We start from the raw sequence: 26,739 nt of genomic DNA, 5'->3' as shown, positions 1-26,739 counted from the left end.
TCTCCTTTACTTTATTGGTCACCATACATTTGTGTGGAGTGAGCCAAGCACGGCGCCAGTTTACATCAAACGAAGCCCAACAAAATTTTGCAGAGGGAATTGACTTCCTGTAGAAAATATCCCTTAACATTGTTGAATTTCGTATCTAGTAGACCAATGGCATTCACCTGGATATCGCTTACAATCGGAGATATTCCAAAATATGCATTATTCTGAAGTAAAGTTTTTATCCCACTAGGTATAGCTTTAATAACAGTGTCATATTCCTTGCTTGAAACTTCAGTTGTATCTTTCCATAAAGCTTTTCAATAGATTCCAACTAATATTAACTAAATGGCTGACAAGTACAATGTTTTTCGAGAACCATTTATGGTTAAATAACATCTTGTTTCTATGTCATATCAACCCATTGTTCCATATAAATCATTTATGAGGTGAAAAGTTGTGTTTATACAACAAAGTCCAGGACATTAAAGCCTGCTTGTGAAAAGCCGCCAGTTTCACAGGAAGTTTACCCACAATATATGGACTTTGTAGTAAAAAATTAAACCCTCCAAACTTCTGAAAAACAAAATGAGGTATAATATTCCAGAAACTGAGGATTTTTTTACGTACCTTTTAATCCAGTTGACCTTTATCTGATTTGAAGAGTTAAGTCTCAGACATTTAGACCGCCATCACAAACCCTGTTGGTGATAAAATCTCTTTTTATCTTATGTGGCATGTTTTCCCATATGAAGTTGTAGAAAAGCCTATCTAAGGTACAGCAAGTGGATTTGGGAATGTCAATCGATGAAAAAAGAGAGCCCCTCAGCTTTGGATAAAAGCACCCTTCCTTGAAGACTTAAATCCCTCCCTAACCATGAGGAGGACGTTTTGGGGGGGACAGATTCAGTTACAGGGTTCAAATTAATATCATTCACAGCCTTAACATTTTTGGTGATCTTTACGCCGAGGTAGGTTACAGCATCTTTTTCAGAGATGTTACAATCTGCTGGATTGACAGCTCCTTTTAAAACAAACATCTCACATTTGGAAATATTTAATGCCAAACCTGAGATTTTGGAGAACTGCTTCACGATATCCAATGCTAATCTAGCTTGTGACACATTTTTCAAAAAAAGTGAGCTGTAATCCACCAGTTGGGATATCTTGATCTCTCTGGCCTGGAATGTAATGCCTTCAAATTGACTTTTATGAACTAATGAGCATAAAATTTGAGATGCTAACAAAAATAAAAAAGGTGAAATTGGACAACCTTGTCGTATTCCTTTGTAAATGTTAAACCTTGAGGATGTTCCATGACAGTTTGATACAGCTATTGTCACCATTATACAGAGTTCTAATAGCATCAACAAAAAAACAACCACATTTCAAATGCTTAAGACAATCAAAGATAAAATTGTGACTTACTGTATCAAATGCTTTCTGAAAATCCAAAAATAGGAAACGGGGAAGTCATCCAATACATCACAATACTCAACCAAGTCTAACACCAGCCTCGGATTATTAGATATATGGCGCCCTTTCATAAACCCTGATTGAATGTCAATCAGATCATTCAAGCAATACTTTAACCTTTTTGCAAAGATTAAAGGCTATAATTTAGGAGTGTGATTGGACGCCAATTATCAACATTTAAGAGATCCTTGTGTGGTTTAGGTATAAGAGTAATAACCCCTTGCTTCAGAGAGGCAGGTTGTTCTCCCTCCTTTATAGCCTCCTTAAAGGTTTCAAGTAAAAATGGTGCTATTTCTTCAGAGAAGGTTTTGTAAAATTCAGAGGTTAATCCATCACAACCTGGAGATTTTTTAACTGAGCAACCCCGTACTGGATGTCCATAATGGATAAATCTTGACAACAAGACCAATTTGAATTCTTCACTAACCGAATGAACATTCTCTATAGAATCAAGGAGATCCATAGTCACTCAAATTGTTATCTAAGGATTAAAGATTCTCATAAAACTCAGTGGTAAAGTCTGATAACAACTCTCTATCCTCAGTGGTAACCACAATCTTAAGTTCCAAAGTGTGTTGAGTTCCCCTCTCCTCTTTTCCAAATTAAACAAGTATCTACTGTCCATGTGGTTGATGGCCGCTACTAGCCAATGTCCATTGGAGTCCATTTGAGTAAACCAAAATTTCCCTTTGAAATGGTGTGCTAAAATTGCAACCCCAGCTGAATGATTAGTCCCGTGGGCCAAAAAAATGACATTGCCCCACTGATTTTTCCAATAATTATAGTCCTCTTTGCATGAATGTGTTTCTTGAACGAATACAAGATCTGCGTTTCAGTCCTTACAAAAAAAAAGCTTTTCTCTTCAACAGGTTTCTTATCCCCCTGGCATTGATTGACATAAACTTCAAGTCCATATCTGTAGAATAGAAAGAAAAATCCTATGCAATCTCAACTCTACCCTCTCTATAAAAAGTTGCTTCATATATGTATTAACAGAAGTCTTAACTTGTAAACAGTAACACCATAATTCAAAACTAGAACGCTGAGTTTGCAGTGGGGAAGGAGCTACCTTGTAAACATACCGACAGAACAAATCACCCCGGTTGTATTTCTTTTCCGTCGGCGAAAAAGGCTCTGATTCACCTGTAGTATCCACCCTTTCCTTGATTTCGGGCCTGTTGTACAAGAGGCCACAATTTTGCCTTTGCTGCCTTGTCTGCTGCAGTCAAGTCCTCACCAAATCTAAATGTTCTCTCTTTCAGAAAGGCGCTTTCCTTTGCTTTCTTCCAAACTGTATCTCTCGCTGTGCGAAAAGCAAACTGGATGATGATCGAGCGGCTGACGATGGCATCTTGTTTCTTCCCAATACAATGAGCGACATCCACAGCCATATCCATATATCCATCGGGGAAGTCCGGTGCCACACGGTTACAGATGTCGCTTACTAATGGCTTCACTTTCTCATCTTGGTCCTCGGGGACATCATAAAGCCGTAGCTGTGGTTTGGGTTTATGTGACATTATATGCTAGCTTGAAAAATGGGTGTCTGATTATTTCTGGCTGGGTACTCTGCTGACATAATCTAATGTTTTGCTTTCGTTGTAAAGCCTTTTTGAAATCGGACAGTGTGGTTAGATTAACGAGAGTCTTGTCTTTAAAATGCTGTAAAATAGTCATATGTTTGAGAAATTGAAGTAATAGCATTTCTAAGGTATTTGAATAACGCGCCACGGGATTCAACTGGCTGTTGAGTAGGTGGGACGCAAGCGCAAGCGTCCCACCTAGCCCAGAGAGGTTAAGTAAGTTTGAGAGGGATAAAAGTTAAGGTTACTCGGAGCAAGCTGAAATCTCGCCGCCATCTTCAGCCGAGGTTTTTTCCCCCTGTAGTGATCCACTGCTTTGCCAGCAAATCGTCTTGAGTGTGTCTCAATGGAGTCAATCAATGTTGTTGCTTTCTCATACAGTGCAAGGTAGCTTTCGTCATTTCTGCTGTTTACCCCACGCGCTGGATAACTGGGCACTTTGTTTGAACTACTTACTGGATATCAGCCACCAACTACAGACACTGTCAGATTCCCACACATGCACATCAGTGTTGCCAACTCCTCCGTAAGTAAAGTAGCTTTTGGCTGTCCTAAAAGTCGCTAGAAGTCGCTAAATGACGGCATCATCTAATTTGCATAATTGGCCATGTGCATGTAATTGTGATGGACGCTGTTGGAGTGAGGAATAACGTCGTGGGAGAGACAAAAAGTGAGTAAAAAACACCCTAAATATGTTTAGAACTACAAATGAACTTCTGTCGATTCTTGTTTTGTTTTTTGTCACAATTCCAACCCTCCTCCTTTATCCGGGCTTGGGACCGGTAAAAGTGACCCAAAAGAGAGACTCTGGCGGAGTTACTGCGTTTTTTAAAATTTTGTTTTATTTATTGAAAAAAAAAAAAAAAAAATTTAATTTAGTTTGGTTTTTAACCTTATGGTCCACTTAGGAGCCTATAACAAGTCACAGTAAAACATGAACATTTTTAACCATAAATTTTTTTTTGAATACAATCTAAATGGACCAAAAAGAGACAATAGAAAAAAACTGTCAATGGCAATGTGAGAATTATGGTAACTAGTCTGGCCCTAATTCAGGTTAAAACATTTATGTAAGCCAGGGCGGGATCCGCCAGCAGCGGCTTCCCGCATGTGCAATTAACTTGCAGTCTGGACGCGAGGGGTGAACATCTCCTGCTCTGACTGCAGCGTGAGGACTGTGAGTGCTTTGGGGTGAAGGTGGGGCCCGCAGCAGCTCACGCAGGTTGTTGAGAAGAGTAAGAACGATACGTGCTTTCACGTCAGACTCCAAAAGTCTCCAATAACACCAGAAAAAGTCGCTAGATTTGTCAATAGTCGCTTTTTTGAAGATTTGTCACTAGAGGGGTCTGAATACTCGCTAAATATAGCGACCGACACTGTGCACAGTACCTGCATCGTGTGCGACTTCTGAGGGCTGGGAGGCAGTGGATCAAACCATTGTAAGGCTAAGGGGTGTCCCAATCTTTTGAAACTTAAAAACGAGCTATTAAGTGTCTATAATCAGCACAAGTGCTTTCATTGCACATTATTAATATTATTGAAATCACAGTTATGTTTCCAGTGAAATATTGTGGGGGGACAAATCATATTTTTCCCAGGATGGGGGGGTCGTGACCCCCGTCCCCCCTGGTAGTTCCACCTATGTATGTTCCCTAATTAGTGCACTGGGCTAAAGTAGTGTAGTAGGAAATATGGTATCATTTGGGACGAATACTCAACATAGTATTAGTCCGGACTGAATATGTAATATTGCTGTCTGGACAATGTAAACTCGGTAAACGTACCGTCCTGTACCGTGACACGGTCCATGCTTCCCAAGGTGGCCTGAGCATCCTCACCGACGCTGTAATACTTCCTATGCAAGTAGACTGCTGAACCGCTCTCATGCATCAGGCCAGCTGCACACAGAAGCGGCCGCTGGCGAATCAATCTCAGCGGGCTCGCTGTCAAAAAACTACCCAACGTAAGCCTACTCATTATCGCCATTTGTCAACTGACTACAGTGATTTTGACCGAGTTCAAAACCATCTGACACTGATTTCTTAGAATTACAGGGTTTTATACGGAATCTTACGTCATGGTTGTCTATGTCACAATGGATGAACGTTTACCAAACTGATAAAAGTTCAACAGTGACGTCAATTAAATTGTATTTCGGTGTGATCTGGGAGTTTATAAAATTGTAAACTATGAACCATGGTTGAGGGAACAGTATCCTAAGAGTCATAAATGTATTTGTGTAACAATCTTCAAAATTATATTACATTTGATGTTTTGGTGCCTTTAGACTTAAGGCAATTCAGAAAGCTGATTGAGGACCTTTAATGTGTCTTTTTTATGACTGTGTCCATGTTTTCTTTCTGTGTGCCTTTTGATGTGTGTATTTCTGTAATTCAGGGCTCATCTGTGTGTAAAAGAGACATTGGCCTCAGTATGACTCCCTGATGACATAAGTTAATAAATCTAGGGCTCTGAAGATATTTAACTTTACCCAGAGGCCAAATCTGAAGGGACTAGTACAGAAAACATACAGATTACATCACATACATAGTTATACACTGCTCAAAAAAATAAAAGGAACACTTAAACAACACAATGTAACTCCAAGTCAATCACACTTCTGTGAAATCAAACTGTCCACTTAGGAAGCAACACTGATTGACACATTTCACATGCTGTTGTGCATGGAATAGACAACAGGTGGAAATTATAGGCAATTAGCAAGACACCCCCAATAAAGGAGTGGTTCTGCAGGTGGTGACCACAGACCACTTCTCATTTCCTATGCTTCCTGGCTGATGTTTTGGTCACTTTTGAATGCTGGCGGTGCTTTCACTCTAGTGGTAGCATGAGACGGAGTCTACAACCCACACAAGTGGCTCATGTAGTGCATCTCATCCAGGATGGCACATCAATGCGAGCTGTGGCAGGAAGGTTTGCTGTGTCTGTCAGCGTAGTGTCCAGAGCATGGAGGCACTACCAGGTGACAGGCCAGTACATCAGGAGATGTGGAGGAGGCCGTAGGAGGGCAACAACCCAGCAGCAGGACCGCTACCTCCGCCTTTGTGCAAGGAGGAGCAGGAGGAGCACTGCCAGAGCCCTGCAAAATGACCTCCAGCAGGCCACAAATGTGCATGTGTCTGCTCAAACGGTCAGAAACAGACTCCATGAGGGTGGTATGAGGGCCCGATGTCCACAGGTGGGGGTTGTGCTTACAGCCCAACACCGTGCAGGACGTTTGGTATTTGCCAGAGAACACCAAGATTGGCAAATTCGCCACTGGCGCCCTGTGCTCTTCACAGATGAAAGCAGGTTCACACTGAGCACATGTGACAGACGTGACAGAGTCTGGAGACGCCGTGGAGAACGTTCTGCTGCCTGCAACATTCTCCAGCATGACCGGTTTGGCGGTGGGTCAATCATGGTGTGGGGTGGCATTTCTTTGGGGGGCCGCACAGCCCTCCATGTGCTCGCCAGAGGTAGCCTGACTGTCATTAGGTACCGAGATGAGATCCTCAGACCCCTTGTGAGACCTTATGCTGGTGCGGTTGGCCCTGGGTTCCTCCTAATGCAAGACAATGCTAGACCTCATGTGGCTGGAGTGTGTCAGCAGTTCCTGCAAGAGGAAGGCATTGATGCTATGGACTGGCCCACCCGTTCCCCAGACCTGAATCCAATTGAGCACATCTGGGACATCATGTCTCACTCCATCCACCAACGCCACGTTGCACCACAGACTGTCCAGGAGTTGGCGGATGCTTTAGTCCAGGTCTGGGAGGAGATCCCTCAGGAGACCATCCGCCACCTCATCAGGAACATGCCCAGGCGTTGCAGGGAGGTCATACAGGCACGTGGAGGCCACACACACTACTGAGCCTAATTTTGACTTGTTTTAAGGACATTACATCAAAGTTGGATAAGCCTGTAGTGTGGTTTTCAACTTTAATTTTGAGTGTGACTCCAAATCCAGACCTCCATGGGTTGATAAATTGGATTTCCATTGATTATTTTTGTGATTTTTGTCAGCACATTCAACTATGTAAAGAAAAAAGTATTTAATAAGATTATTTCATTCATTCAGATCTAGGATGTGTTATTTTAGTGTTCCCTTTATTTTTTGAGCAGTGTATATGAACTGACTCAATCAATGTGCAAGTTTATCAAGAACCCGGTCAAGATCAGAAACCCGGTCATCTGAAGGTACTTGATGTCTACTATCATACTATAAGACTAAAGGACATTAGGTAACACTACTTTTCAGACAAGGCATGAAAGCTATGTCATAAAGCTTTCTTTAAGTTGTTATAATCATGACAAAACATTTTGTGACTTGAAGGATATTATTTGAGAGAACAGTTTCCTTCACTTTGCCTCATAGGCAAGCAGCAAATATTTTTCACTGTGGACTTTGGGAGAAATAAGGTGAAGAAATTTCAGATAATTTGTATGCTAGTGATATTTTTCTTAACTCTGGAGACAGTCTGCCAGAGTCAACAAGAAACACCTAAGTACTGCACAGAATTGGTAGTTTTGTACACAGTCCACTTAGAGAAAAAGTGCTATCTAGAACCTAAAAGGGTTCTTCGACTGTCCCCATATGAGAACCCTTTGAATAACCCTTTTTGGCTCCAGGTAGAACCTTTTTGGGTTCCATGTTCTTCCTGGAACCAAAAAGGGTTCTTCAAAAGGTTCTCATATGGGGACAGGCAAAGATCTTTTGGAACCCTTTTTTCTAAGAGTGTAGGCTACACACCTCTCATACATTGTTTTTAAATGATTACAAGAAAAGAGATTTGAGAACACAATACACTGTGATCCAATATTATTTGTAGACATGTTCATTCACATAGTCTGACATGTTTTATAGATTGACCTGTGGCTAGAATCTGGTGCCCACAAGAACAAGTAGAACTTCTGGGAACCACCACATAGTACAGCACAACTACATTGGTATACTACGGCATAATATTTATGTTGATTAAGAAGATTACTTGATTGTCACAGAGAAACAAGAGAAATACCGTGAGCTCAAAGTATTTCGACAGTGACAATTGTTTTGTTGTTTTGGCTCTGTACTCCAGAACTTTGCATTTGAAATGATACAATGACTATGAGGTTAAAGTGCAGACTGTCAGCTTTAATTTGAGAGTATTTTCATACCATATCGGTTGAACCATTACAAAATTACAGCACTTTTTGTACATAGTCCCCCCATTATAGGGGACCAAAAGTATTTGGACAAATTCACTTACAGTGCCTTCAGAAAGTATTCACCCCCTTTATTCTTTCCACATTTTGTTGTGTTGCAGCCTGGATTTGTAATGGTTTAAATTGAGATGTTTGTGTCACTGGCCTACACACAATACCCCATAATGTCAAACTGGAATTATGTTTAGAATTGTTTTTCAAATTATATAAAAAAAATGGAAAAGCTGAAATGTCTTGAGTCAATAATATTCAGGAGTAAACATTTGCTTAAGAAGTGTCATGGAAATTCAGTACATTATTTAGTATGTATTTATTATTGCAATAATGAGGCTGGTCGAACCCCCACCCTTGAGTGTTGGACCGAGTAACCTAACCTTAACACAAATGCAGAGTACTATATATAGTTGACACTAATTATGCTCAGTCATGGTTGGTTCAACCCCCCTCATGCAGACCAAGGACCATCATAAGCCACTCTGGGTTCATCCTGTCGTTATCTGCACGTGGATTGTTGTCTTAACCCCACCCTGGCTTAGTTTCCCAGATGCAAGATGATTTGAGACAATGAGGGATTTTTCTACTCCTAAGCTATCTCTAGTAAAACACATTCCTGTCCATGTAATGCAGTCTTTAACTCATTTGTAAGCTCAAGCCATCTCCAGTGACCATACGCCCAGATTAGTTGCAGGCAACTAGAGTGGAGACCATAAAAACACAGACACTAACAGGACAGAAATATCCTCCTATTTGTTAAGTATTAATTGCTAGCTATTAATATCGGCCATTGGATTAGTTGTTCATCAGTCTTATGGCTTGGGGGTAGAAGCTGTAAAGAAGCCTTTTGGTCCTAGACTTGGCGCTCCGGTACTGCTTGCCATGTGGTAGCAGAGAGAACAGTCTATGACTTTGGGCCTGTCTCTGACACCGCCTAGTATATAGGTCCTGGATGTCAGAAAGCTTGGCCCCAGTGATGTACTGGGCCATCCACACTACCCTCTGTAGCGCCTTACGGTCAGATGCAGAGCAATCGCCATACCAGGCGGTGATGCAATCGGTCAGGATGCTCTCGATGATGCAGCTCTAGAACTTTTTGAGGATCTGGGGACCCATGTCAAATATTTTCAGTCTCTTGAGGGGGAAAACGTGTTGTCGTGCCTTCTTCACATCTGTCTTGGTGTGTTTGGATCATGATAGTTTGTTGGTGATGTGAACACCAAGGAACTTGAAACTCTCAACCCGCTCCACTTCAGTCCCGTCGATGTTAATAGGGGCCTGTTCGGCCCGCCGTTTTCTGTAGTCCACGATCAGCTCCAGTGTCTTACTCACATTGAGAGAGAGGTTGTTGTCCTGGTACCACACTGCCAGGTCTCTGACCTCCTCCCTATTATCTGTAAGGTCCCCCAATCGAGCAGTGAATTTGAAACACAGATTAAACCACAAAGACCAGGGAGGTTTTCCAATGCCTCGCAAAGAAGGGCACCTATTGGTAGATGGGTAAAAAAAAAGCAGTCATTGAATATCCCTTTGATCATTGTGAAGTTATTAATTACACTTTGGCTGGTGTACCAATACACCCAGTCACTACTAATTAATCGTGAATAATGATGAGTGAGAAAGTTACAGACACACAAATGTCATACCCCCAAGACATGCTAACCTCCCACCATTACAGTAACAGGGGAGGTTAGCATTTCTGGGGTGTATGATATTTATACCTCTGTAACTTTCTCACTCATCATTATTCACGATTCATTCAGGATTATCACTAATCATGGTAGCATTCACATTAATGTAGAAGTGTTTACAAACATGTTATATTCTTATTTACAATAAAAGTGACTCCAAAATGACACAATACATTATTTACCATTAATTTCTATAGGGCACAAAATAATCTGAAACACAACTAAAACAAAGAGCAAATGCATCCAACAACTTTGTAGAGTCACAAGCTTGATGTAGTCATTACTGTGCTATCAATATGGACCAAATACCTTTTACTACTTTAATACACATAGAAGTGAACTGTCCCAATACTTTTGGTCCCCTAAAATGGGGGGACTACGTACAAAAAGTGCTGTAATTTCTAAAGGGTTAACCTTATATGGATGAAAATACCCTCAAATTAAAGCTGACAGTCTGCGCTTTAACCTCATAGTCTATGTATCATTTAAATCCAAAGTCCTGGAGTACAGAGCCAAAACAACAGCACATTTGTGGCAGTCCCAATACTATTGAAGCTCACTGTATATGCATGCAATGTATCTTTATGAATAAAATACAGTAGTTATCTTCAATGGGTTTGGCCATTGATCTTTTGGCTAAAAGATAAGTCATCATTATCTCTGAAAGCTCTTTCACGTTGCTATTACAAATATTTCAAATGTCTGAAGTAAAATATAAAGTTATTTTCTTGGAAATATAAAAACAACCACATTAGCGAATTCAAGGTGCTATTAGAAGCAACATTGAGTCACATTAAATCTCTCACTGTCACAGGCGTCGAAAGGATTAGACCAAGGCGCAGCGTGTATAGTGCTCATTCTTGATTTATTTTATGAGAACACTTTAAACAAAATAACCAACGACCAACAGTTCCATCAGGTAAAACAACTAAACGGAAAATAACCACCCACGAAACCCAAAGGAAAACAGGCTGCCTAAGTATGGCTTCCAATCAGAGACAACGAAAGACACCTGCCTCTGATTGGAAACCATACTCGGCCACACATGGAAAATGTAACATAGAAACCGAAAACTAGAACAAATTCCCCTAGAAACAAACCAAACACAAAACAACCCCCCTGCCACGCCCTGACCATAATACTATGGCAAAATGACCCTTTTCACTGGTCAGGACGTGACACTCACGTAGTCTCCTTGTGTACGATCCGAATATGTTCAAATCAATTGAAACTTAATGTGCAGACAAAAGGGGAATGAGCAATGCACAAGAGGAACACAATTATTTTCTCCTCTTCATGATCAAATGATGCTATTTTCTGTGCTGTAGTCAAACCAAATCAAATGTATTTATATAGCCCTTTTTACATCAGCTGATATCTCAAAGTGCTGTACAGAAACCCAGCTTAAAATCCCAAACAGCAATCAATGCAGGTGTAGAAGCACCTGCATCCCTTGGGAGAATATTTACATGCAGCCTAAGAGCCATGAAGGGAATTAAGCATTTAACTACTTCACGGGGGATTAGTTTAATTAAGATTTTGAGGTGAGGGTGAAATAGAGAAAACAATAATGTGGAGTTCTATAGAGTTATGGAGGAGCTCTGCAAACCAACATTCAATGGAGGTCCTGAAGAAAGCATCCTTTCTTGCTAATGTGGTCCGTGACATGGTCACATTAGCCATCACTTGTTTTGCAACTTATGGCTTCTCTCATATACAGTTGAAGTCGGATCTTTACATACACCTTAGCCAATTACATTTAAACTCAGTTTTCCACAATTCCTGACATTTGATCCTAGTAAAAATTCCCTGTCTTAGGTCAGGTAGGATCACCACTTTATTTTAAGAATGTGAAATGTCAGAATAATAGTAGAGAGAATGATTTATTTCAGCTTTTATGTCTTTCATCACATTCCCAGTGGGACAGAAGTTTACATACACTCAATTAGTATTTGGTAGCATTGCCTTTAAATTGTTTAACTTGGGTCAAACTTTTCGGGTAGCCTTTCACAAGCTTCCCACAATAAGTTGGATGAATTTTGGCCCATTCCCCCTGACAGAGCTGGTGTAACTGAGTCAGGTTTGTAGGCCTCCTTGATCGCATACACTTTTTTCAGTTCTGCCCACAAATGTTCTGTAGGATTGAGGTCAGGGCTTTGTGAAGGCCACTCCACTAGCTTGACTTTGTTGTCCTTAAGCCATTTTGCCACATCTTTGGAACTATGCTTGGGGTCATTGTCCATTTGGAAGACCCATTTGTGGCCAAACTGTAACTTCCTGACTGATGTCTTGAGATATTGCTTCAATATATCCACATAATTTTCCTCCCTCATGATGGCATCTATTTTGTGAAGTGCACCAGTCCCTCCTGCAGCAAAGCACCCCCACAACATGATGCTGCCACCCCCATGCTTCACGGTTGGGATGGTATTCTTCGGCTTTGAAGCCTCCCCTTTTTCCCTCTAAACATACCGATGGTCATTATGGCCAAACAGTTCTATTTTTGCTTCATCAGACCATATGTCATTACTCCAAAAAATACGATCTTTGTCCCCATGTGCAGTTGCAAACCGTAGTATGGCTTTTTTATGGCGGTTTTGGAGAAGTGGCTTCTTCCTTGCTGAGCGGCCTTTCCGGTTAAATAGGACTCCTTTTACTGTGGATATAGATACTTTTGTACCTGTTTCCAGCATCTTCACAAGGTCGGCGTTTGCTGTTGTTCTGGGATTGATTTGCACATTTCCCACCAAAGTACATTCATCTCTAGGAGCCAGAGTGTGTCTCCTTCCTGAGTGGTACAATGGCTGCGTGATCCCATGGTGTTTATACTTGCGTACTATTGTTTGTACAGATGAACATTGTACCTTCAAGCGTTTGGAAATTGCTCCCAAGGATGAAACAGACTTGTGGAGGTCTACAATAGTTTTTCTGAGGTCTTGGCTGATTTCTTTAGATTTTCCCATAATGTCAAGCAAAGAGGCACTGAGTTTGAAGGTAGGCCTTGAAATACATCCACAGGTACACCTCCAATTGACTCAAATGATGTCAATTAGCCTATCAGAAGCTTCTAAAACCATGACATAATTTTCTGGAATTTTCCAAGCCGTTTAAAGTCACAGTCACCTTAGTGTATGTAAACTTCTGACCCACTGGAATTGTGATACAGTGAATTATAAGTGAAATAATCTGTCTGTAAACAATTGTTGGAAAAATGACTTGTGTCATGCACAAAGTAGATGTCTTAACCGACTTGCTAAAAATATAGTTTGTTAACAAGAAATTTGTGGAGTGGTTGAAAAACGAGTTTTAATGACTCCAACCTAAGTGGATGTAAACGTCCGACTTCAACTGTACATACGTATACATACACACAAACGCATATATATATATATATATATTTCCTTTATTACTTTCTAACCCTACCACCCCTCCCCTAATTGGAGTAAACTAGTGAACAACAACGCTTAGGCCTCTACTTCCAGGTTATACATACTATATACTACTTTACAATAGTTCTATTTTGTTTGATTTTAGTCCTGTCCTTCCTCTACTCTCAACCTCTCATCTATTTCTGATGTCCATCCAGTTTGATTTCTATTTGCCATATATTTTTAACTGTGCTGTTTCACAGATGGACCATTTTAGGAGATAAGGTCAGAACCAGAAAAAGCTTTGCTATTGACTACAAAGATTCTATTTGCTATATTATGACTGTGTTAAGATGGCACGATGGGGTTGGGGGGATATCAGTGCAAGAGTATGTGTAAACAACATCTTATAAACAAGTTTGTAGTATTTCAGCAGTAGCACTTAGTGGATGTTGTGCAATGGGAGAAGAATGAGGCAATAATTGGCCATGAACCATAACACTTTCCACAGGAGAAATAGAATCACAAAGCAAGTCAACTCTAATGGTGCTACCCCTTTGCAAGCTTTATGTCTCATATTATTGTGTTAGATGAACACCATTTGAAAGTGAAAATCTGCAATTACAGGACTTACGGCCCAAAATATAGTGTATATGTATCAGTCTTGATGGCTTATTATGAGTCATCTGTTTTGTTCAACTTCAGACCACAACGTTTTATGCACAGAAAGAAACAGGAAGCGTCAGAAAGACAGCAACCTCAGGCATTCCACAGAAAATGGCCCCAGGAAATAAGGTGAGCATGCATCACCTGCTTGCATTGTGAGACTAGATATGCAGACATTGTTCTTGACATTAATGAACTTGTCAATCCAGTTACAGTATATGTCATTAATGTAACAGGTTATCCTATTAGTAGCCATAGCTGTGAAAAATAAATCAATGCTGTCCTCTAGTGGTCGAGAAGGCTTATTGCACCTGGAGGAGGGTTACTTGCTGTCTCTTGTAGTTGACCAGAAATTCATGTTGCTTCTTTCAAATCTGATGAATTTACAATCAGTACTATTACCTAGACAACTGTATTATTATTATAGAACGCTACAATAAAAGTCCTAAAATAATCTACTTCTTGTGTTGTGGAACCCCTACTCATCTTGTATCAGGTTGGACAGAATTATTCTTCCAACATCCATTAGATATGATGATGATTTAATCCCTCAGAGCAGAGGCTTGTATCAAAACTCAGATGACCAATGATGATTTGAACCCCATATTTATTCAAAATCTGCATAGGGGAGAGTTGGGTAATATGAGCCAAAGGGGTAAGTTGAGCCACACTAGTTTCGAGGAAACCATACACAAAATGAATCATTAGACAAATATTTAGGAAACAGTCATCATTTCATGGAGTCTATGAAGAAAGAAACCACATGGAAAAAGAGATAAGCAAGTAAGGTCCAAGAAACAGACAACCGTAAGGCTCTCCAGAGGGTAGTGAGGTCTGCGCAACGCATCACCGGGGGGCAAACTACCTGCCCTCCAGGACACCTACACCACCCGCTGTCACAGGAAGGCCAAAAAGATCATCAAGGACATCAACCACCCGAGCCACTGCCTGTTCAGCCCGTTATCATCCAGAAGGCGAGGTCAGTACAGGTGCATCAAAGCTGGGACTGAGAGACTGATAAACAGTTTCTATCTCAAAGCCATCAGACTGTTAAGTAGGTCAGAGACTGTATGTGGGAAATCACACTGGAAACTCTCTTGCGTATCCCTTCAAGTTTGCATGTCTAATGGTTACGCTTCTGGGTTTGCACATAATGTCCATTTTCCACCCCCATCAGTAACTGCCTGTTTTGCATGACAAAGGTTACAGATACCGCATCAACTTATTTGCTCCTCTTCTGATTTGAATAGACCCTGATAAAATAAGTCATGTGGATCTCAGGTGTGAGGCTTTGTCTAGTTCAGACACATCCCCAAAGCCAACACCCCATTTGGCCGCCTTTCCTTCCAGTTCTCTGCTGCCAGTGACTGGAACGAATTGCAAAAATTCCTGAAGCTGTAGACTTTTATTTCCCTCACCAACTTTAAACATCAGCTCTCTGAGCAGCTAACCAATCGCTGCGGCTGTACATAGTCCATCTGTAAATAGTCCACCCAATCTACCTACCTCATCCCCATACTGTTTTTATTTGCTCTTTTGCACACCAGTATCTCTACTTGCACATTATCATCTGCTCATTTATCACTCCAGTGTTAATCTGCTAAATTGTAATTCTTCGCTACTATGGCCTATTTATTGCCTACCACCTCATGCCTTTTGCACACACTGTATATAGACTTTTTTACTTTTTTACTGTGTCATTGACTTGTTAGTGTGTTATTGGCTTGTTTATTATTTATTCCATGTGTATCTCTGTGTTGTTGTCTGTGTCACACTGCTTTGCTTTATCTTGGCCAGGTCACAGTTGTAAATGAGAACTTGTTCTCAACTAGCCTACCTGGTTAAATGAAGGTGAAATAAAGAAAAATAATAAACACCACACAGTATGAAAGCAGCTCTGTAAGACTAGTCTTTTACCTTATGATTAACATTTTGATCACTTATTTGCCAATTGTAACACTGTGGCTATAAATTGGCACAGTGAAAATGTTGAAGTGCATTTGCACAGCTCTCTCGTGTTATTCCTTGAAAGACATGAAACCTGACCTACATCACAAGTCTGGCTGTTTTGTTTCAAAATGTGTGGCACCTTTTTACGGAAGAGTCTTACTTCCTGTGTTGAACAGCCATAAGGAGACATTAAAATGAAATAGAAGAAGTTGGCTACCAGTACTCTGTATGCAGTAACTGTCTTTCCATTCCTTAAAATGGCTTGGCCTCAAACATTCAGATGACACACTCCTTCAAACAGTGAAGGTCAAATTTCCTGGTGGGTCAATGTAAGCTAAAGCTAACAGAGCTAATAGTTAGCTGTCCGAGAAGCTCAAACACGAAGGCTGACAATTTCAATTTACAACATGACCTTCTGTGTTGGAATCTTTCCTGAGAAACTTGTTTCCAAGTGTTCGAAGAAGAAATCAAATCTTACACAAAATATATTGGACAATTAAATGTGAAGTAGTGCCAAAAACAACAAGCAGTCAATTATTCTTGGACTGTGCTAGACATGGACATGGGAGATGTTTGGCTGCTTTGATTGGCTGATGCCTAATGATTTTCAACATCAAGTGACTGGATTAGGCATAGGGTTAGCCAATAGCACATGGGTAGACCATAATTCAGGTCTCAATAAGGCAGCAATGCTAACTTATTATTTTGTTATACATACTGTATCTATTACCTTGAGTGAGATCATGCCTATGGACACCCAGTTGAATTGTCAATGTTTGGATTAACTTCAACTTCATGAGTAAACTTGGCTTTTACACAATGACTCAGCCTCTAAATGTAGTTTTTTGCACCTCATTTTTTCATGGACAGTTCCACAAGTCCATATTATCGGCTCATCCCCTTTGAACTATCTCTTCCTCATATTCAGACCTACAAAGGCTGATTACCTGTGATATCTGCCACAATCCCCCCACCCCTCTACACAGGATGTTTTGATACAGATTTAGGATCTTAATTTTCATTTGAATGATGTTTTAGTCCCATGCGTGGAGGTTGAACGCTTTGACACATTGAATGTGAAAGTGAGAGTGGTTCAGTGAGTGGACTCGGCCTAGAAAGAATGTTCCTTTTCAGAACCATGGAGAGCGCATTATGCATTGTGGCGCAGCACCTTTTTCTACTCCTAGTTAGAGCCATATGTATTTGCTAAACTGCTCTACTTCACTGCTCTCTAAACCATGGTTCATAGTTCACAATTTTATAAACTCCCAAATCGTCCCCAACATGCAATTTAATTGATGTCACTGTTGAGTGTTTTTTAATCAGTTTGGTAAACATGTTCATCCCATTGTGACATTGCCAACCACGACGATTGGAATCATTTGACGTATTAATGGTTCCCTATAAAACCCTGTAATTCTAAGAAAGTGTCATATGGTCTTGAACTCGGTCAAAACACTGCAGTATGAAGGGTGATAATGAGTAGGTCTACGTTCAGTAGTTTTTTGAAAGCGACCACGCTGAGATTGCTCCGTAAGCGACCGCTTCTGTGTGCAGCTGGTCTGGTGATCGCTACGGGTTCGGCAGTCTACTTTTATAACACATATTACGGCGTCGGTGAGGATGAACCGGCCACCGTGGAGACCGTGGACCGTGTTGTCACGGTTGAGGAGGGTACATTTACAGATTTTACAATGTCTAAATAACAATACTGACTGTATAAACGTGTAGAACAAAAGGAGGAAGGGAAGCGCTGCTAAGGTACACAATAGTAGGTTTTGGTAGACAGAAGGTGCTCTTTGGTAAAAGGGGTAAATTGGTCATCAAAAAGAAAGGAGGACCAAGGCACTCTTCATATAATTAATTAAAATGCCTTTATTTGTATGGAAAGTTCAATGGAAAGTTTTTAAACATGGTTTCCATTGAACATGCCATACAAATGATGGCATTTTAATGAATGATATGAAGAGTTCCGTGGTCTTCCTTACTTTTTGACATACTGTATATAGTCCAGACTGAAACTATATTCAGGCGTCGTCTAAAATGGCACCCTATTCCCTATTTTTCTTTTTACCAGGGCCCATAGTTATATGGTCAAATGGCTCTGGTTAATAGTAGTGCACTAAATAGGGAATAGGGTGCCATTTAGGGCTCATTTGTTGACATGATGATGGCTAATAATTCCACTATTAACAACAACAAACCAACATGCTCCTCTGAAACCAAACCTTTTCTTGAGGTTTAATTGAACATATTGGTACATTATGCAGACACGTAAATACAATGTGATATCATACAATATAAACACAATTCAATTATAAGATCAGCCTAACTACATGGACAGATGTTTGGTGTCTTGTAGTATTTGTTCAACTTAGAGAAAATAATTCTTTATTGTTTATTCATAAAGATCATGATCCCACCCTGGACCAGGAGGACCCAGTCCTTGTTCAGGTAAGAATACTGTAGGCCTATCAATAGTCTGGGTACCGGTCGGTTTCTGCTCTCTTGCCAATTCCATCGTGGCAAAATGGTATTTGCATGACAATCCCATAAGGAGTTGTCAGAGAGCTGAAACCGCCTGGCACCCAGGCTATAACAATACTGCTTCATTATCAGGACTGGTTCAATAACAATCAATTCAAACTGTAATTTTACTGACTCGAGAATGGATCCTGATTTATTCCTTAGTTTGTGGATGAGGAGGTTGGGCAGCGTCCCTGTCTGGCTTTAGTCCCTTGGTCTGGACCTCTGTGGGTTCCCAGCTCTGTAAGTCCAACAGTACTGATACTCTCTTGTCTTCTCTCTGGTCTTATGACTGATTTATGTAGCTTAAACACAAACATGACGTTTTCTGAAGAACAATATGGAAATACATTTCTGTAAACATATTCCATATGTTTTACAACAGCAGCTGACTTATAACCTTACCCTTGCTGGGAGGATGTTAGTGAGAGAGCTGGCAGTGTTAAACACACAGGTAACCATGCAGATTATTGGACAAAGCTCATTTTATCTAACAGGAAGGATTACCTTCAGTATCCACTATAGTAGTGAAATACTTTGCTGTCTGTTCCCTCATTTTCTCCCAGATGTTCATGATGGATCAGCCTGTTCTCATCTGTTTCACTCTTGTTGGGAGGATGGTGTGGGAGGAACTGTCTTCTCAAACTGAACAGGTATCCATTCATATGCAGATACTTCAGATGTTTCCTTAACCTTTGAACACAGACCTGTGTAGTTCAACTGCCAATTCTTTTAGAATCTATAATGCAGTGGCCTCCTCTTGTGATCCTCCCTATACCAGTCTGTCACTCCTATAGGCTACCAGTCTGTCATTCTTGTTCCTTAGTATGTGGATGAGGAGGTTGGGCAGTGGCCCTGTCTGGCTTTAATCCCTTGGTCTGTTTATTATTAATCACAGAGAAAGCTCTACAATTATGGGATGTCTTTGTTTTGCAGCCAAATAGTGAAGACTCTGGTTTTCCCTATGAGAAGATGCAGCTGGTTGGGAACTGGGGTTCATTTCATTTCCATACCTGGATAATCCGTTATGGACGAGTGCAGGTACTTCAGACATATTCTTAACATTTGTGAACACACCTGTGTGTTTTAACTCCCATTTGTCTCTGGGTTTTCTTTTGTATATCTGGTCCTAATTGAAACCTAGGGTAAAGTTGTTGTACGAACATCATGTTGGCTCTATATCACTGCCAGTGGTGATAGTCCAAACTGAAATCGCCTGCCAAATGATATAGAAATCTACAGCTAAAATATACAGAGAGGTGTGCAGACTGAAGCTGTTTTTCTTTATAGCAAAATGAAGAGGACATGCATCACCTGTGCATTGTGAGGGGAGTGGAGAAACAGCTGTGGTGGAGCAGAGTCATTCAGGAAAAAATCCTGGACCCATGGGTGAGAGATTCTCAACTGATCTTTCATCTCAAATGCACCTGATTTGTGTCAAATGATGCACAAAATATAGGGCTACTTATATTTCCTGAATGAAATGTAATTTTTCCCTGTGTCTCTTTGAAAGGGTATTGTCCAGGTGGTCCTCACCAACATGGAGGTGACTGGTATTAAGGTACAGTCTAACACTTTCATAACAAAAAATGGAAAGTGGCAAATGTCCATTTACCTATTTAAATAAATGTTGACAAAATGAGATGATACATTTGAATTTCTATCCTATCTTTTAGTTCCTTGGTAGAAGGATCCATGAACTCAGGTCTTGCCTCGTCAAGACGAGGTCAGAGTTCACCTATTATGAGGACGCCCAGGTATGCCTCGTTGTTTCTCTGCGGTAGGATTTATTTCAGTGTTTGGTTGAGGGGTTTTCAACATTGTGGTTGGGCTGACGGTGTTGTTTGTTAAAAAGCAGGTGGATATCTCCACCACAGTGGAGGGGTTCCAGGAGAGGGGGGATGACATGATGGCGTATCAGTTCTCTACCTCTGACATTTTCACCATCCCTCATGAGCCGTCCTCTGGCTCCTCTCACCAGTTCCCCCAGGATTCTCCACCTCCCCCTCCGCCTCCCCCGTTCCCTTCCGATTCCCCTCCACCTTACCACTTCACCCAGGACCAGGCCCAGGACCAGACCCCTGACAGCACTCCTCAGGTAAAACTCTTTCTACAGTCAATAACCCTTTTTCTTTGTTTTCCTGACATTTGTACTTGTGTGTACAGGTGTGTGTCTAAGTGTCATTGTGTTCCAAACACAGTGTTTTGGTATCAACAGGTTTGTATTGTCTGTATAGGGTCCAGTTTTTAGGTCAAGATGAAAGTATTGTTATGATGTCACTGAATGTTTTGTCCGCTTCAGTTGAAGGTGAAATGCAGTTTAGTATTTATTTTATTTACTTATCTACGTAAGTTAGTTAAGAACAAATTCTTAACTGACTTACCTTGGGAGCCCAGAGTTGATGTTAATGTGATGTCTGTTTTAGGAGTTTGTGGAGGAGCAACATAATGCTGCAGATGTGCCCCAGCTGTGGTGAGTTTGCTGTCATGTGTTCATCTATAGTAAAAACATTTGCTTTGAAATAATCTGCCCCTATATTGTAGTTATACAGATGTAGGACCTTAATAACCTTTTACTGCAGTGGGCTAAATCAGGGTCACACACAGTGTTTCTTAGTAGTCTTAAACAAATCTACTTTGAAACAAAAGTCTACACCTCACACACATGGATATGGTCTTAAAAAAGAAAACACCTTTAGCATTTCAGATATAGAGTTGAAACACTTTATATACACTACCGGTCAAAAGTTTTCGAACACCTACTCATTCAAGGGTTTTTCTTTGTTTTTACTATTTTCTACGTTGTAGAATAATAGTGAAGACATCAAAACTATGAAAGAACACATATGGAATCATGTAGTAACCAAAGAAGTGTTAAACAAATCAAAATATATTTTAGGTTTAAGATTCTTCAAATAGCCCCCCTTTGCCTTGATAACAGCTTTCCACACTCTTGGCATAGGAAATATTAGTTATTATGTGTATTATAATTTACATTTTTGTAGGGGTTGATAGATTTTCCGTTAGGGCAAGTCAAGTCTGAAATTTCCAAGTGGAAATTACAAACTTTAAAAGCCTTTTTAAAACTAAAATACACTACAAGTTTTTCAGCAACAAACAAATGATCATATTATAATCCTAGATTGGTATGGTTTTCTGGATCTTGCAGTTGTAACATAGTCTAACATAAAAGGATTTCTTAATCTCATGGCATTAATGTATGCTTTAGCTTCTTATGTTGCACATTTGTTACTAAACATTTCTATTTACAGGAGTTACTTTGGAAACCAAGGGACAACCAACTTCTCTCTGAGGCTGGCCGGTATCCGACGTGCTATGGAGGTGAGAAAGTGTGAATTTACCACCATTTGTTTTTCATTTGATGTACATTTGTGTACTATTTCTAAATGTACTGTCTTGTTCTCACAGGCTCTGACATCCTCAGACAGTAACTCCCTTAATTACCTCACCCACGCTGGGAGGATGGTGTTGAGTGGACTGTCCGAGCTCAACCAGCAGGTAACCATTCACATAATTGTACAGCATTCATCAGACCAGATATATAGTTCCCACTGGGCACAGACGTCATTTCAGCGTGTAGTTTTTAGTTACATTTGGTTGAGTTCAATGTGAAATCAATAAAACAAATGTACTATGTCATTGGACTTAGGTTAAAAGTTGGGTGAAAAAAATACGTTGATGACTTTTTTCAATTCCAATCAGTTTTCCATGTTGATTCAACATCATCACATTACATTTTTGTTGTTGATATGACAAGGAAACAACGTTGATTCAACCAGTCTTTGCCCAGTGGCTTACATTTAGGCAATAGTGATTTGTAAGGTTTAGTTGAAAAGTTCCAATGTCTTACAAGCCAAACAATCAGAATTACAGAGCTGAATCTTTGAGTTTATGATCCAAGTTCTAAGGAATTTTATGATTGTTTTGTTTTGAGGATGTGAGGCAGTTTCAGCAGGCCTATGACATCCTGGTGAACTTCATTAATGAGCCAGCAAACAGGGAGCGACTAGAGCTGGAGATGGCTCTTGTAGGAGTAGGTTTACATACAAGCTTGAGCGTTAGCTGCAGGCACCGTCTGCTCATCCAACATCTACTCAATGAGACTTTCTAAAGTGCTTGTCAATGAAAATGATGTAATTATCTTATTTGTTCGACTTCAGATCAACCACATCAACTTCACGGATGTATTTTATGAATTTGTTCTACTAAGCCTTCTGGAAGGAAAAACATCTATTCCAACATCTGTAAGTGGCCCTAATAATGTAAACATCCTGTTGTTTATCTACCATATCCACACTAGCCATACCAGGTCTGTAGACACCCACTTATGTCCCCTGTTCCTTCTCCAGAGGCCTGGTACCTTCTTTTATCTGCTCGTGGAAGTGATCATGAAGATTCACCCTCCTGGAGAAGCCTGGACAGAGTCTGCTGGGAACTTCTACCTCCTCATTAAGGTGCATTTCTCTCTCTCCCTCTCTCTCTCTTTATCCTGAACTGTGTGTGATGGTTTGTTCATCCTTGTCTTTGTACTTGGTCATTAAATAATAGTTGATGATGTGTCTGTTGTCGTCAGGATCAGATGAAGGCGTGGTTGGACTCCATCTTCAACCTCGATGAGTCCATCTATGAAAGCCCACAGAGGCTCTCGTGGCAGGTGATGGTGAATCTAGAAATGCAGGTTGACTTCCTCCTGTCCAGCCTGGATTAAGGGTCCCAAACTGAGCTGAGGATCCCAAACATAAAATAAAGTATTTTGCATTTAAACATTACCTGTCAATCTGAAACTAATTTTACATCATGTCAAAACAAATCAAATGTTATTGGTCACAAACACATGGTTAGCAGATGTTAATGCGAGTGTAGTGAAATGCGTGTGCTTCTAGTTCCGACCGTGCAGGAAAATCTAACAATTTCAAAACAACTACCTTATACACACACAAGTGTAGTTTGGAGGGTACTATGCTGTTAAATGCTGAGCTGTAATCCATGAACAGCATTCTTACAAAGGTATTCCTCTTGTGTGATTGCAATTGCGTCGTCTGTGGACCTATTGGGGCGGTTAACAAATTGGAGTGGGTCTAGGGTGTCAGGTAAGGTAGAGGTGATATGATCCTTGACTAGTCTCTCGAAGCACTTCATGATGACGGAAGTGAGTTCTACAGGGGGATAGTCATTTAGCTCAGTTACATTAGCTTTCTTGAGAACAGGAAAAACGGTGGCCTTCTTGAAGCATGTGGGAACAGCCGACTGGAATACGGATTGATTTAATATGTCCGTAAACTCACCAGCCAGCTGGTCTGCGCATGCTCTTAGGACGCGGCTAGGGATGCCGTCTGGGCCAGCAGCCTTGCGAGGGTTAACACGTTTAAATGGGTTACTCACGTTGACTCCGGTGAAGGAGAGCCCGCAGGTTTTGGTAGCGGGCCGTGTCAATGGCACTGTGTTGTCCTTAAAGTGAGCAAAGAAGTTGTTTAGTTTATCTTGGAGCAAGACGTCGGTGTCTGTTTTATTTTTGTAATCCGTGATTGACTGTAGACCCTGCCGCATATGTCTCATGTCTGAGCCGTTGAATTGCGACTCTACTTTGTCTCTATACTGATGCTTAGCTTGTTTGATTGCCTTGCGGAGGGAATAGCTACACACTTTGTATTCGGTCTGTCACGTCCTCACCATAGTAAGATGTGATTTTCTATGGTAGAGTAGGTCAAGGCGTGACAGGTGTTGTGTTTTTCTATGTTTTCTATTTCTATGTTTAAGTTCTAGTTTTTCTATTTCTATGTTTCTTTTGGGTTGATCTCCAGTTGGAGGCAGCTGGTCCTTGTTACCTCTGATTGGAGATCATATTTAAGTAGGGGTTTATCGTCCTGGGTTTCGTGGGTGATTATCTATTGAGTAGTGTTTGTTTCTCTCTGCGTCACGGTTTGTTGTTTTGTAAATTCAGTTATTTATGTTTTGCAAAGTTTCACGGATTTAATAAAATGTGGAACTACAACCACGCTGCACTTTGGTCCGATCCCTTCGACAGCCGCGACACGGTCATGTTTCCGGTCGCCTTGCCATGATTAAAAGCAGTGGTTCGCGCTTTCAGTTTTGCGTGAATGTTGCCATCAATCCACTGTTTCTGGTTGGGGAAGGTTTTAATAGTCATCGTGGGTACTTCGCCGATGTGCTTGCTAATAAACTCGCTCACCAAATCAGCGTATACATCAATGTTGTTGTCTGAGGCTATCCGGAACATATATAAGCGTGGAATCAGATTGATCGGACTAGCGCTGAACAGACGTGAGCACGGGCGTTTCCTGTTTTAGTTTCTGTCTATAGGCTGGGAGGAACAAAATGGAGTCGTGGTCAGATTTGCCGAAAGGAGGGCGAGGGAGGGCTTTGTCTGCATTGCGAAAGTTAGAGTAGCAATGATCCAGAATCCTGCCAGCACAGGTTGCGCATTCGATATGCTGATAAAACTTTGGGAGCCTTGTTTTCAGATTAGCTTTGTTAAAATCCCCAGCTACAATAAATGCAGCCTCAGGATATGTGGTTTCCAGTTTACGTAGAGTCCAATGAAGTTCTTTCAGGGCTGTCGAGGTGTCTGCTTGGGGGGGATATACACGGCTGTGATTTATAATCAAAGAGAATTCTCTTGGTAGATAATGTGGTTGGCATTTGATTGTAAGGAATTCTAGGTCAGGTGAACAAAAGGACTTGAGTTCCTGTATGTTGTTATGATCACACCATGACTCATTAATCATAAGGCATACACCCCCGCCCTTCTTCTTACCAGAGAGACGTTTGTTTCTGTCGGCGCGATGCGTGAAGAAACCGGGTGGCTGTACCAACTCTGATAACGTATCCCGAGAGAGCCATGCTTTCGTGAAACAGAGAATGTAACAATCTCTGATGTCTCTCTGGAAGGCAACCCTTGCTCGAATTTTGTCTACCTTGTTGTCAAGAGACTGGACATTGGCGAGTAGTACACTCGGGAGCGGTGAGCGATGTGCCCATCTACAGAGCCTGTCCAGAATACCGCTCCGTCTGCCCTTTCTGCGGTGCCGTTTTGGGTCGCCTACTGGGATCCGATCCATTGTCCTGGGTGGTGGTCCAAACAGTGGACCACCACTGTTTGGACCACTGCGACACAGCCCGGGATAGAGCCCAGATCTGAATCAAATCTAATCAAAGTTTATTTGTCACGTGCGCGGAATACAATATGTGTAGACCTTACAGTGAAATGCTTACTTACAGGCTCTAACCAATAGTGAAAAAAAGGTATTAGGGGAACAATAGGTAGGTAAAGAAATAAAACAACAGTAAAATGACAGGCTATACAGTAGCGAGGCTATAAAAGTAGCGAGGCTACATAAAGACACCGTTTAGTCAGGCTGATTGAGGTGGTATGTACATGTAGATATGGTTAAAGTGACTATGCATATATGATGAACAGAGAGTAGCAGTAGCATAAAAGAGGGGTTGACGGGTGGTGGGTGGGACACAATGCAGATAGCCCATTTAGCCAATGTGCAGGAGCAATGGTTGGTCGGCCCAATTGAGGTAGTATGTACATGAATGTATAGTTAAAGTGACTATGCATATATGCTAAACAGAGAGTAGCAGCAGCGTAAAAAGAGGGGCACACAATGCAAATTGTCCGGGTAGCCATTTCATTAGCTGTTCAGGAGTCTTATGGCTTGGGGGTAAAAACTGTTGAGAAGCCTTTTTGTCCGGTACCGCTTGCCATGCGGTAGTAGAGAGAACAGTCTATGACGGGGTGGCTGGGGTCTTTGACAATTTTTTGGGCCTTCCTCTGACACCGCCCTGGTGTAGAGGTCCTGGATGGCAGGCAGCTAAGCCCCCAGTGATGTACTGGCCGTACGCACTACCTCTGTAGTGCCTTGCGGTCAGAGGCCGAGCAATTGCTGTACCAGGCAGTGATGCAACCGGTTCAGGATGCTCTCGATGTTGCAGCTGTAAGAACCTTTTGAGGATCTCAGGACCCTGCCAAATCTTTTTAGTTTCCTGAGGGGGAATAGGGCTTTGTCGTGCCCTCTTCACGACTGTCTTGATGTGTTTCGGACCATTCTAGTTGGTTGTTGATGTGGACACCACAATTTCCTCTCCTTAGTTTTGGGGTTACGTGAGGGATAGGTTGTTATTCTGGCACCACCCGGCCAGGTCTCTGACTTCCTCCCTATAGGCGGTCTCGTTAATGCTGGTGATCAGGCCTACCACTGTTGTCGTCTGCAAACTTAAGATGGTGTTGGAGTCGTGCCTGGCCAT

The 26,739-nt window shown here is 41.2% G+C and overlaps 1 protein-coding gene across 6 annotated transcripts; it reads left to right on the top strand.

Moving 5' to 3' along the window:
• Window positions 1-18,013: 18,013 nt before the first annotated feature.
• Window positions 18,014-23,232, top strand: LOC115184920 (uncharacterized). Of its 6 annotated transcripts, XM_029745489.1 has the most exons (13): window positions 18,014-18,375; window positions 18,613-18,690; window positions 18,833-18,901; window positions 19,014-19,100; window positions 19,384-19,488; window positions 19,738-19,836; window positions 19,961-20,008; window positions 20,124-20,204; window positions 20,303-20,545; window positions 20,874-20,920; window positions 21,720-21,966; window positions 22,629-22,922; window positions 23,042-23,232. In XM_029745489.1, the coding sequence occupies exons 3-13, from the start codon at window positions 18,866-18,868 to the stop codon at window positions 23,174-23,176; spliced, it is 1,422 nt and encodes a 473-aa protein (XP_029601349.1). In that variant the 5' UTR covers window positions 18,014-18,375; window positions 18,613-18,690; window positions 18,833-18,865; the 3' UTR covers window positions 23,177-23,232. The 6 variants fall into 6 exon arrangements, with proteins under 6 accessions (XP_029601349.1, XP_029601347.1, XP_029601350.1 ...); XM_029745487.1 differs by having other exon boundaries at window positions 18,613-18,901; XM_029745490.1 differs by having other exon boundaries at window positions 18,014-18,901; window positions 21,720-21,789; window positions 21,877-21,966.
• Window positions 23,233-26,739: the final 3,507 nt, after the last annotated feature.

Source organism: Salmo trutta, unplaced genomic scaffold, assembly GCF_901001165.1.
Source record: "Salmo trutta unplaced genomic scaffold, fSalTru1.1, whole genome shotgun sequence".
Taxonomy (NCBI): Eukaryota; Metazoa; Chordata; class Actinopteri; order Salmoniformes; family Salmonidae; genus Salmo; species Salmo trutta.
Note: the sequence above shows the minus strand (reverse complement) of the source record. Positions and strands in the feature narration are given on the sequence as shown.